Source organism: Schistocerca cancellata, chromosome 8 (assembly GCF_023864275.1).
Source record: "Schistocerca cancellata isolate TAMUIC-IGC-003103 chromosome 8, iqSchCanc2.1, whole genome shotgun sequence".
Classification (NCBI taxonomy): domain Eukaryota; kingdom Metazoa; phylum Arthropoda; class Insecta; order Orthoptera; family Acrididae; genus Schistocerca; species Schistocerca cancellata.
Genome location: NC_064633.1, coordinates 293,177,452 through 293,191,702, shown reverse-complemented (window position 1 = coordinate 293,191,702; position 14,251 = coordinate 293,177,452). Strand labels below are relative to the sequence as shown.

The window sequence follows — 14,251 nt, the reverse complement described above, 5'->3', positions numbered from 1 at the left end:
ACCTTCAATGACTACCACAGTAGAATCTTATTGAAACAACTCTCAGAAAACCAAAGAAATTGTGGCCAAATGTAAAGGCTCTTAGTGGCACCAAAGTTAGTGTAGACACACTAGTGAATGACTCAGGAATTGTAAGTTAGGGTACAAAGCAAAAAGCACAAATACTGAACTCTGTTTTCAATTGTTCTTTACTGAGGAAGATGCAGATGTGCTGTCCTAGTTTACTTCTCACACAATTGCCAATAGGGTGTGTGTGTGTGAGGGTGTGTGTGTGTGTGTGTGTGTGTGTGTGTGTGTGTGTGTGTGTGAGAGAGAGAGAGAGAGAGAGAGAGAGAGAGAGAGAGAGAGAGAGAGAGGGAGAACGAGAGGGTGTGTGTGTGTGTGTGTGTGTGTGTGTGTGTGTGTGTTTAAATTGTTAAAATTAAAGAGGGCTCCAGAGGCTGGTGGGATCACTTTTTGATTCTATATATGATTTACAGCTGAGTTGGTTCCCATCATAACCATAATATACATAGGCCCCTTAAATAAAAAAAATCTGCCCAATGATTGGGAAAAAACACAGGTCACTCCTCTCTATAACAAAGGACACAGAAGTGGTCCACAAAACAATTGTCCAATCTCATTGATGTGCATATGTTGAAGAACCCTAGACCATATTCAGAGATCAAGCATAATGAGAGTTATCAGTCCCAAAGGCCATGGATCAAGGAAATTAGATCAATTATTTCTTGACTTCTAAAAAGCATTTGACTTTCTATCACATCAACATTTGCAAACCAAAGTACAATCCTACATGGCCTCAAATAAATTGTGTGACTGACTTGAGATCTTTTTGCAGGCAGGACACAGCATGTTATCTTGGATGTAGAGTATTTGGCAGAAGTAGAAGGAAATTCAGGTATGCCCCAGGGGAGTGTATTGGGACCCTTGTTGCTTATGTTGTGTATTAATGATGTCGCAGACAATATTAATAACAACCTCACAATTTTACCTGATGATGGAGTCATATACAGTTAAGTTATGTCTAAAAAGGCTGCAGAAATAGTCAGTCAGATCCCTAGAAGTTTTCAAAGTGGTGCAAAGATTGCCAACTTGCTTAAAATCTACAGAGATCTAGGCTTCACAAAATGAAAAAAAAAGTTGTATCCTATGATACAATATCAATGATTTACAATTAGAACCATGCAACTCATAAAAATACCTGGGTATGACAATTTGTAAGGACATGAAATGGAATGATCACATAGGCTCAGTCATAGCTAAGGCAAGGTGGCAGACTTCAGTTCAGTTAACAGGCAGAGTACTGAGAAAATGCAATTGGTCTATGAAGGAGACTGCTTACAAAACACTTGTGTCTCACATCTTAGAATATTACTGCAGTGAGTCGGACACATACCAATTGGGAGTAACAGGAGATACTGAACATACACGAAGGAGGATGGCATGAATGGCCACAGGTCTGTTTGACTTTACAGAAAGTTTATAAAAAACTGGGATTGGCAGGCTCTTGATGACAGATGCAAATTGTCCCACAAAAGATTACTTATGAAATTTTAAGACCCAGTATTAAGTGAAGAATCTACAATCTTTGATTGCCCTACATATTGCTCCTGTAGAGACTGTGAAGACAGAATTAGACTAATTACAACACATAAAGAGAAATTTAAGAAACTATTCTTCCCATGCTCCATACACAACTGGAATGGACAAGAATCCCTAACATGTGGTGTGGTGTCACCGCCAGACACCACACTTGCTAGGTGGTAGCTTTTAAATTGGCCGCGGTCCGCTAGTATACGACGGACCCGCGTGTCGCCACTGTCAGTGATGGCAGACCGAGTGCCGCCACACGGCAGGTCTAGAGAGACGTACTAGCACTCGCCCCAGTTGTACAGCCGACTTTGCTAGCGAAGCTACATTGACAAATACGCTCTCATTTGCCGAGACGATAGTTAGCATAGCCTTCAGCTACGTCATTTGCTACGACCTAGCAAGGCGCCATAGCATTTGATAATTAATATTGTGAAGCCTGTACAGTAACGAGAGATGTTCTACAATTGTGGATTAAAGTTAAGTATTCTACCAGTTACTCTTGTTTTGCTAGTCTTATTTCTCCGACCTGTTCCAGACCTCACGCCAGCCTGCGTGAGCTTAATCGCGTGCCTTTCGGCTTCCTCCAAACTCCGTGAATTGGCTCCTGCCAATTCACAACATGTGGTACCATGCTAAGTACCCTCGGCATGCACTTCACAGTAGTTGGCAGAGCAGAGTATGCATGTAGAAGCAGATGCAGACATCTGTGAGTAGTGATTTGAAGCCTCAACTTCCTCACTGATATGTCCTCTGCATATGGAGACAAAGCATTATATAAAAATAAAAAAATATATCCATCCAAGCACAGCATAACAGGCTGACAAACCATGTAAAAACTCGTAAGGACATGTGAATAATAGTGGCAACTTAAAATTGTGCTGGACTGGGACTCAATCCCAGATTCCTGAATTTCATGCACTGTGTGCTGTCAACTATGCTAAGTGTGTACGCCCTGGCAGACCAACTCAAATGCAGAGGTAGTGCAATTGGTAAATGACTGCTAACAAGAGGTGGGGATCTCGATTGAAATCCTGGTTCTGGAGAACTAGTCACAAACATTTATCAAAGCATATACTCTGTTAAAGAGGTGGAAAAGTGCCATCTCTGACAAAATAATTGCAGTTGTACCTACTCTCTTTTTGGCTGAATCCATATCTTACATTGTTCTTTCTGCCCCACATTGACTGGCTTCAGTCTGCTTGTAAATGACAAATATGCTTATGTCATTATTATATTCTTGTTGAGTTTGCAGCAAGATATTCAAGTCAAATTAACGCAATGGTTTGATGGCCCACCTGGCTCTCATATTCAGGTGAAACACTGCTGTTGCTGACTCTTGTTGAACTGATGCTACACTGGAGCCAGGATCCCTATACAGGTCAGGAGAGTACTCAGCACATGTGCCAATTGCCATGAGAGCTGCCTGCTTTCCAAAAGGTACTAGCAGTGCTGCCAGGGTGAAGGTGAACAAAAAGGACATATTGCTGCCATAACTAATCATCAAACTATTTTGCTAATTGAGAACATAGTGTTTTAATGCTGGGCAGCCCAGGGTTACACAACTTGCTCTCAGGATAGTCCTTGTACCTAGTAATAAGATTATCAGCCAGCCTAATTTCTATGTATTCCTTCAGGACACAATCCCAGTAACGAGAAGTGGCACCAACCACTTATGTCTCATTATATTTGATTGCATGACCCTCGCCTAAGTCATGCTTCAGCACTGCATGTTTTTGCAATGTTGTCCCTTGCGTGTATAGAAGAATGCTGAAGGTTAGATTGGTAAATCGAATAATAAATGAGGAGGTACTGACTACAACTGGATAAAGATGAAATTTATGGCACAACTGGACAAAGCAAAGGTACTGGTTGATGGAACACATTGTGAGCCATCAGAAATCATCAGTTTGGTAATGGAGGGAAGGGTGTCAGGTAAAAGTCGTAAAGGGAGACCAACACCTGAACACAGTAAGTAGATTCAAATGTGTGTAGATTGTGGTAGTTACGCAAAGATGAAGAGGCTTACGAGATAGACTAACATTAGGAGCTTCATCAAACCAACCACCCTGTTTGGCGGTATGACCCACACACCTGTGCTCAACAGTACAAATACTTTCACTGATATATGCTATACCAAAGTGGTGGTATTTTACAAACATCAGGATTTCTTAGTCCCACATCATCTCAAACTGAATTCAAAAGGGCATTAATCTTATCTGGCAGGGAAAACACAGTTTTTATGTTAATTTTTTTTAAAAATTCTCTCAGTATTAGCTGATACACTCCTAGCATACAGTAGATAGCAACTGGTGTAGATTCATCTTGCTGCACTTCCAGTATTAGTCTTCTTTTTCTGAGAGAATCCATTCTGTTTCAATACCTGTGCTGTTCAAAAGGCCATATCTGATGCACAAAGCTAACCATAAGAAATTAAACATCTGAAGTCTATATGAGAGTGATTCAAATGAAAATCTCAAAAGTTTGATAAAATTTAGAAAAGATGTGTGGAGGAGTTTGTAGGAGGCAGAAGTGTTTCTTGAGGTTCAGAAAATGACCAGTAGGTGGCAGAGTGATGCTAAAATGTGGGAGAAGTCAGCAGTGCCCCCAACAAAACAGCCGTCCCACTTCAACATGCACTGTGATTGAGCAGTGATCTGTGATGTATTTTTTGTATAGTGAAGTGGCAAACCAACCGAAATTCATTTTACAATGACAGTGCAGTATGGTGATTCATGTTTTGTCATTGCAGCAAGTGTACAAATGGTGTAGGAAGTTTAAAAGGGGTGTAAATTCGATGGAGGGTGCAACAAAACAAGGGCAGGCTTAGCACACAGCAACGGGTGACAACATTGCGTTAGTGGAGGAGTTTGTACAGGAGAACAGACATCTAACTCTGAACAAAATAGCCACAAGTTTGAAGATAAGTATTAGTTCAGCACATTGTTCACAATGTGCTGCACTTCAATAAGATGTCTGCAAAATGGGTGCCACATCAGTCTGGTACATACTCCTAATTCACCAGACCTTCCGCCTAATGACTTTCGTCTGCTGCAACAGGAGGTAGGCATTTCAGTAGTGACAAACAGATGAAAACAGTGCTGCATGACTGGCTACCCACACAAGCAAGAGAATTCTTTCATTGAGGTATCTATGCACTTTCAAGGTGGTAGAATATGCGCATTCATTATCAAGGAGACTACGTTGAAAAATGACATTCGAGTCTCTTGTTCATTGTTCCAATTGAAAATATTACAGCATTTTAAAAATTCTCATTTTAATCACCATCATATATAAATGGAACTGATACTCTGTGAAGCAGATCCACCATGCCTTGGTGTTTAGACCATCATAGGAAATACAGTAATCTGAATCTACAATAGTTGCTTTACTATTAATACTTTTGGGACAGGTGTGTGGAACATTACTGCTGCATAAGATTACAACATTCCGAAAATCCATGGTTGCAAAGCCTTGGTTATCTGCGTGGCACACAATGAAATATAATGAGAGCAGAAATACATTGTTTTTGTTTGCCTCTACCACAAGTGCTACTACTTGTACCTTTTGCAGTGGGACCAGCACTTGCCACATGCACTGAGTACAATTTACTGACTGTGCCCACTCCAGTATAACATCAGGTCATCAAGACTCAGCAATAGTTGCAACTTATCTGAAGGTGATGGCCAGGTGGACATGAAATGTATTCGCAGTTGCGAATGCGGACAACCATCAGCTGTATAATGGAATGACACCAATAAAAATTTGTGCTGGACTGGGATTTCCTGCTTATCACAAGCTGTGGCCTTACCATTACGCTCTCTGATCACGACTCAGTGCCAGAACCAAACTTCCATATGTCGTCAACCATATGTCAACAATGAGTACTCGTACATCCATTATGTATATTCTCGTACAAGGGAGACATTAAAGTGAAAGTCCTTGAGAGTGTCAGCAGATAAACATGAGGCTGCAGTGCCGCAGTGCCTGTGTTATTCTGAATTACGATGCAATGTTCCTTTGAGCATGCTTGCATGTCAAAAGGGACAGGCACTGCGGTGACTATGGCTGTTATGAAATACATGAAATGTATTTGCAGTTGTGAATAGGGACAACCATCAGTTGTATAATGAAAATCTGTGCCAGACAAGGACTCGAACCCGGATTTCCTGCTTATCAAGAGTGGTTGCCTTATCAATTCTGAATAACACAGGCACTGCAATATTGTCAAAATATTGGGTTGACTTGACTTGAAAGATTTGGCTGCAAACTCAAGAAGAGTATCATAAGTTACTCTGTCAACAAAGCCTATGAAGTCTACTCAGATTGTCAATAACAACCACTGTCTGCAATACCATTAAGAGTGACACAGCCTTACAAGAACATATTTTTAACCTATTTCTATGTCATAACATATAAAATCTTAGGCCAAAATTGCAATAACAAAATGAAACAGTTAAAAACAAACACAGGATTATTTTTAAAAAATTATAAACACACTGCAGACTCTTATAATAAGAAGTTACTAGAGGCACAATTATTTCAACCAGGACTTGATTATCTGTTACGTTTTAAATGCAATAATGAAAGTGCTATGTTCAGTTTTGTTTGTTTGTAGTGCCAATGTAGTACTTCTTGAAACAAAATTGTTCAGGCTTTTGTGGCCTTTTGTTGTCACACTGCCTGTTGGCTTCTGTCTTGGGTTCTTTGGCCAACTTTCGTTTAGTGATTGTTCTGACATGTTGCCCACACCCAGAGATTGTATGTACCTATCATGCAAATGTCAGAGCTATTCCCTGGCCATTACCACTGTGGTTCTTCCTTTGCTGCCTGCAACAATGTTTTACTGCAGCATGGGAGTTCAGGATCCATTTAGCTTGAGGCTTTCCCCTTTCTTGTTGAAGCTACTCTCATGTTTGTCGATTTCTATGGCTTCTCTAAACAATCAGGCATGGTAGTTCTTGTTCACAGTGAGAACTTTCATGTCAGAGAATTTTATTATGAGGCTGGTTATTGCAGGTTGGCCTCTTTTGTCCTTACCCAATCTGATACTTTCTTTGATCTTCTTGGTTGGTTTGTAAATAGTCTTTATACTATGTTTGCCCAATATACAGCTGACTCCACCCATCATGCCGGGGATGTATGGCAGAAAGGTCTTACCCAATATTTCTTTTTCTTGTTGTGTCACTTCGCTGAGTGTTACATTTTGTGATATTTTTTATGCATCTGGTGGAGTATCTCTTCCTCCACAGGATGCTTTCCAGGTGTTTCATCCTGCATCTAAAATGCTGAGGCTCACATATTTGTACTGCGTGCATTACAAGCATATCAATCATTCCAATTTTCTGGCTTGGGTGAGGATTTGACAGTTTGTGCATGTAATGGCCTGTATGTGTCAGCTTTTGGTACACACTGTATTCCAGGTTCTCTGCCTTGTAAACAACACACCTAGAAATGGTAGCTGTTTGTCCTTTTCTACCACTACAGCAAATCTTATGTTGGCAAGGGGACTGCTCAAATGTCCTACTAATGCACTGACTGATGAACATGAGACAGAAGCTCACAGGCAATATGTCAGCAAGTGGCAACAAAAGCCTCAATAGTTTTATTTCAGGAAGTACCACACAGGAAAATATAATAATCAAAACTGAACAAAGCACTTTTACTATTGTTTTTAACACATAACAGATAGTCGAATACTGGGTGAAATACCTGTGACTCTACTAACTTCTTGGAAGATGAGATCACAGCCTCTATAATTTCTTAAAATGGTGTTATGTTTATGTTTAGTTATAACTATTTAATTATGCTATTGCAATTTCGGCTTCTGTGCTAGGAGAGAGGCTCAGGCTCTAAAATGAGAGGGACCTACCTCTACTGAGGAATTTATTAGTTTTCTTGACTGAATATTACTTTGGTACAATATATTCACTTAACAATGTCTGTTTGACTGCTTTGTGCATGCACTTTACTTTGAGGAGCAAAAGGAGAAACCATGGTTACTAGAATACACGTATCCACCACCTGACACTGACATCACAGGCAACCATGTTGCCACTCAGTAATAACCTTTGGTGTTCTCATTGCATTTTTGAGTGAATACAATGTTTTGTAATGGATGTGACTGCTGCCAGTTATTATTTTGCAATCATGTAACCACACAATAATAAGTCATTCTGCAGTAAGTGCAGTCATTACATTTGTTTATGTTGAGGGTCAACAACCAAACTCTGCACCAAGCATTGATCCTCTGTAGTTCTCCTTACAGTTTCCTGCACTTTTCTAGCATTGCGACTTCACTATATACAGGGTGTCCCATTTATCTTGGTCACCCAAAATAACTTTTTCTGGTGTGTTAAATTAAAAGTTGTTTCAACCAATGCTTTTTAATACCATTGGGTAATTTTTGCTGTGGGTATACATTTTATGCATGCCCACAGATGTAGGAGATATGGGGAAAGGGTTAGATGTTTTAAAAATGGAATCATGAACATTTTATTTAAGAATACACTTACCCTCTCCATGAGCTAGTCAAAAAGTTATCACACTGTACCATTTTTGTCAACGGAACATAGATGTGCAAACGATAAACAATACAAAGTTTGTGAAGAAACCGAGCTGTTTATTGCCTTGTTTGCACCCATTGTAATGCTGTAGTAAAGGTGTGGCATCTGTTTACAATTTCTGACTCAAGCAAACGGGTAAATCCCCAGCTCCCCTATGCACTTCATTTCTTGCTGCTTTTGCATACAGTAGACAGACATCAGAGTAACTTAGCAACTGCATGGCATAGTACACATTGTGAATACAATTTTTGTTGTGTAGAGGTGTATGAAGTACATGCATGATGATAAGGTAGAAATGCTGCTGTTCTATGGTGAAAGTATGTTGACAGGAAATAATTTAGTACCTTGCATTTTTAAGTTCAACGCTGTTGGAGACCATTATGATTATTGTGTTGTGGTGGTAAGTTATGGGACCAAACTGCTGAAGTCATCAGTCCCTAGGCTTACACACGACTTAATCTGACTTAAACTAACTTGCCCTAAGGACAACACACACCCACGCCCGAGGGAGGACTCGAACCTCCAATGGGGGGCAGCTGCGGGAACCGTGGCAAGGCACATCAGACCGCGTGGCTACCCTGTCTGGCAATTATTATAGTATTATGTCTACCTTGTACTCTACTCTACATACCTGTACTGTAATTTGCTATAAGTAGGTGAAATTCTGTCTCTCTCAGTGTAATTCTGAGTTACTTAAAATAAAATGGTTTCATTAAATGGCCAAGGGTTCCTTTTCTGTCAATAACAAGTGGTTATGATTGGACATTACATCTAACAAAGTGTTATGTTTTAATGTAAAGATGATAAATAAACTAATATATTACTTAATGATACTAATACAGTAATATTTATGGCAGTAATAATAAGTCAGAGATGAGACAAAACGTGCCTGAAGAATTGGGTTTGGTCTACTCAAGCTCTTGGTAAAATAATCATCTAACATGCTCTTTGAATTCAGAGTCATGCTCAATATTACACCAAGAAATGCCTTAACTTCTTTCAATGAAACATCTTTCCGTAAGTGTGCACAGAATGTTTTGTTAGAGGCGACATTTTCTGTATTTCACAGACTTTCCCGTTACATGTGATATATCATAAGTTATTCTCTTTCTTCTTTACCACTAACTTTAGGTTCACTGCAACAGACCATTTTGTAAGGAAAAAGATTCCTCTTTCTCATGCTCATCTATAAACTCTCTTTCATCCTCAGTATCCTTCAAAAGCCGTTCCCAAATATCATCATATATATGCCTTCTGCCTGCCATCTCTATAAAAGCAAAAATTATGTGGTAAGGACACAATCACTTACATATGACTAAGCACATAGAGTGGTCAACTTACACTCTCTGTTGAACAAAGTTGGTACTATGTGATGAAATGCACTGAAAACATGTTATAGCAGAGCAGATGAAAAAAACTAACAAGAACAGCGTGTCAGACAATCTTCCATTGGAACAAAGTGGAAAATCTGTATCTTGGATAAGTTCTAACAGTGAAGTGGAAAGGGTTAATTATAAATGAGTCAGTACTCAAAAACCTCAAATCACTACTTGTCTTGATCACAAGCACGCTTCAAGGAAACAACTTATTAAAGAAGGGGCATAATCTTTGTAGCTACTCCCTTACGGTGTTCCCACTGGAAAATGGTATCCCATACATAATACCTGAATTACAGACATATCACAAAAATGTAGCCATGCAAATATCTAACTTCATAAGACAGTTTTTCAATGTAAGCAGTTATGACGGAAACCACACGATCAACGAAAACTTTTAATTTGGTTACCAAATTTGATTTCTTTTTCTTCCCCTCATGTTTAATGAATTTAAGTGAAGAGAGCTGTAGAACAGTTTAAAATTTGAACAGTCACATACTTCAAAACTAGTTGTTTCCTTAGCTTGAAGATGATTCAGATGACTTCATGGTGCCCCGCCTCATTTCTCTAAGCACATTCTATGTTACCTGAATGACAACATTTCAGGACACTGGATTGGAAGAGCAGGAGCAAAACATGAACTTCATCACCGGTGACCTCACAGGTCTCCAGACCACACATTGTGACTTTCATATATGGGGTTAGGTACAAGACCACATTTTTATCCCCCCGCCCTCCACGAAGAAGAAAGCAACAGCACTAATGTGGCTGTGATTGAAATATCTACCCAGACTGTTCAAATTTTAAACTGTTCTACTGCTCTCTCCATTTAAATTCATTAAACATGAGGGGGAGAAAAAGATATCAAATTTGGTAACCAAATTAAAATTTTCCGTTGATCATGTGGTTTCTGTCGTAACTGCTGCTACGCCTGACACTCTTGAAAGTCTACGACATTGCATTATTGAAGCTGTGAATTCAAGAACAAGAAACTGACACACAAAAACAAAACACACAAAAATGTACTTAATTTTGACTTTCTTACCCATTCTTGAGAACACGATTAGCCTCCAAGATGTAACTTGATAAGTTGCTTCCCATAAGTGACAGGCAAAAGACGACGATGTCAACACTCTCATTTTCAAGTGGTGTGTTGGACATATCACAAGGTGTTACCACATCGGATGTAGCAACAAAGTCAAATGAATACACCTTGTGATCAGGTAATGATTTTGCCAAATTGGCTTCTCCACAGCCAAAATCAGCAATCACAGTCTTAGTAGGCCTACAAAAATGTCAAAAGTATTAGTATTTGAAGACTTATTAATAAGGAAGGAGCAAGAAGATATGTAAGGAAACCATTTTCTCAAAAACAGCTATGAAAGTACAATTTCTGTTGCCACATCAACAAATCTTCAAAAACAATTACATCTGCTGCGACTTTTATCATCTTACAGCACTTATATGCACCTCAAATATTTTGATTGGAATTTTAATTCTTACATAATTAGTTAACAATTAAAAAAAGAACTATCCAGAGAGGAGGTTCATAAATATCTTTCAATTTTTTAAGTTGAATAAATACAGTATTGCTCCCTCTTTGAAACCTCACCATCTCCAGGCAACTTTACTTTCATTAAACTTAAAATTTGTTTACAAGTCTCATGGCTTCTGAAGCATTATTATGTCCATATTTCTGATTAATTCTTTGCACTATACAAACATTTAAGGAAGACTTCAAAAGCCTGTACAGTTTTCTCTTCACTGTTGTTATGCAGTTTGTTATTTTAAATGAAATGTGATGTCAGCTCAATGAAAGTTTCTGTTACGCTAACATAAATTCCAGGATGAAAAGAATAAAAAGTAATGAGAAAAGGTGATCAATTATCCGTAGTCGATTGATGTGCAGATTACAGATACATGTAATGGCACTAAGACATTAAGTTACTAGCTTTTAACCACTGTTTTTCTACACTCTGTGTTATGTAAAATCAACCAACAAGATACTGCAACACAATATGGCTGGGGGTGAATGTGTCTGGTATATTTATTATTTACAACATAAATTTCTGTTTTATGTTCATCATACTCTCAGTAGTTTATTTTCTCTTAGTGAATTTTCATTGTACTCTCTCTCATTCTCCATTTCCATTTTTTTAATGTTTCTCTTATCATTTACTCTAAACTCATGCTGTCACTTTGATAAGTGCTTTGCTCCACTTGGGATTTTCATTTCTTTTGCTTTCTTTGTACTGGAAACACATTCTATTATACTCAAAATTTGCCACTACTTTTGCAGTAAAATCTCCCAATATCTTGTGGAGGCATTTTTGCTGTTGTTTATCAGTTACTACAGCTCTTCATACTGTTAATACTGATTTAGCTGAACTTCATGTAGCAAACTGTGGGTGTAGGGATAGCTGAGTGTGTCCATGGCCTGAAGCCATTGCTGAAGTTCCCTCAGCCCACTGGTAATATTCATCTACGTCAGAATACTGACATTCCAAGAACTTGCATGTGGTAGCACAGTCTCTCTCAACACTACCAATGATACGGCCTCTGACAACCCAAAAATGTGCAAACAACAGTTACAGTGCATATAGATAGTATCTATCTGTATGCACGGTAGCTGTCACTTGCACACGTTTGATATGATTTCTGCATTTTCAGAAATACAATTTTTTATATGTTATGATGATTTGAAAATGAGTCCTGGTCCAAAACTAGACTTGAGTGAATTAAAAAAGTGAAATCTTCAACTTTGGACTGTTTTTTTTTGTTGTACCGAAATAAGGGTAATCACCCTCATATTTAGGTAATGTTACATCCATGGCCCCAATAATTTTTTCGCCCATGCAACACCAAACTTAGGACATTCTGAAAAACATTTAGCATCAAAATTGTAAACAGGTTATTTAAAATAGTTATATATTATTTAAGGATGAAATCTTTGGAAAAGAAAATACCGAGTTCAGAGTAGAAAGATACATTGCAGCTTGTCTGAAATTCAGGATGGAAATGCCAAACATATACTACTATTAATTATGCACACATACACACAAAGGATAAATCAGTAGAAAGGAAAAAAATCAATTAGTATACTGACAAAGAAAGCTGATAACAGGGCAAGAAAAATGCCTCTGAAATACTGACAAACACATTTGTCATATTGTCAAAGTCCAGTTTCTCAGTCAGATCAGTTTCTATTGCATTGAAGCCTTAAAAAATACTACCCATCATATTGTAGCGATGAATGCAATATCTTTAGAGCAAAGCTTTTGCAGTATTCCTGTTGCTTCTGATTTAATCACAGCTTTCTTTCCTTTCACTTCAGAAATGCACTTACGAGCTTTACTAACTGCATTTCAATTTGAATTTTGCTTTTGCAGGCACCTTTCGAGCTGACCGTGCCTAGCCAAACAAAAATATTGCAGAGACAATGTTGCCAGTTGCATGATGCACACACTTCCATCTGGCTACCTTCCATTTCCCTCTCACTAATAAGAATTCCCACAACTATCACCATGGTTTCTTCCCCCCCCCCCCCCCCTTTTTTTTGCTCAAAAACTTGCTGCCCCGAAGAATTTCCCATCCTGGGCCCAAGCCCAAGTGTCCTGTGCATAAATATGGGGCTGAGGTAATGCTGGAGCAGGTCTAATAATGAATAAGAAAATAGCAATGCAGGTAAGCTTCTATGAACAGAATATTGAATGAATTATCATAGACAATATAGACAAGAAGCCAACACCCACCCACCACAGTAGTACATGTTTATATGTCAACTACTTCCATAAATGTGACTACGTAGGCTTTCCCGGCGTGATAAGTCTTGAAAGTCTCTTCGGGTTTGCTGCCGGATCCAGTTGGATCGCCGAAATATCGAGTCAAGTTGATTTTAGGATCCGGCAGCAAACCCGAAGAGACTTTCAATACTTCCATAAATAATGAAGGAATTGAAGGGTTGTATGATGGGGTTAAGGAAACTATTCAGATAGTGTGTGGTACAAAATTTGTGAATTTTCTCATAAACTTTAGAGATGCAAAATTTTCTGTATCATCATCGTCTATAAATGAGCAAGAATGGGCACAACTGTTTTATTATAATTTTAATAATGATTAAATAGTACAAGACTAGCCCAAAAGATTGTTATTTATATGTAGTGGGCATCCTACATACAGAGCTATTCAAAATGAAGGAACAGATTTCAAACAGGTATATCTCCAAATTACAAAAGGTAGCACCATAATTCCAACATTCTTGGACAGACAACAGTTTAAAATTTGAACAGTCTGGGTACATATTCCAAATACAAGTCGGTGCTGTTGCTTTCTTCTTCATGGAGGGAACTGTGACAGGACTAACCTATGTAGACATGCTACAAAACTAATCATTTCCTCAGCTTGAAGATGATTCAGATGATGCCATTTTGGTGCAAGTTGGTGCCCTGCCTCATTTCTCTAAGCACGTCTGATGTTACCTGAATGACACCATTTCAGGATGTTGGATTGTAAGAGCAGGAGCAAAACATGAACTTCATGACTGGTGACCTCAGAGGTCTCCAGATCTCACACATTGTGACTTTTATCTGTGGGGTTACGTACAAGACCACATTTTTATCCCCCCTTATGCCTGACACTCTTGAAAGTCTGCGTCACTGCATTTTTGAAGCTCTGAATTCAGTAATGAGAGACCAGCTGCTTCGTGTGTGTGGCAGGAAA

The 14,251-nt window shown here is 38.7% G+C and overlaps 1 protein-coding gene across 3 annotated transcripts in view; it reads right to left on the bottom strand.

Annotated features, from left to right (window-relative positions):
* Window positions 1-14,251, bottom strand: part of LOC126095235 (ribosomal RNA-processing protein 8) — an 84,882-nt gene that overhangs the window by 6,800 nt on the left and 63,831 nt on the right. For all 3 annotated transcript variants that reach the window (XM_049909984.1, XM_049909983.1, XM_049909985.1), the window contains exon 4: window positions 10,578-10,817. In XM_049909984.1, the coding sequence (XP_049765941.1) occupies window positions 10,578-10,817 (240 nt within the window). The remainder of the gene's footprint in view (window positions 1-10,577; window positions 10,818-14,251) is intronic.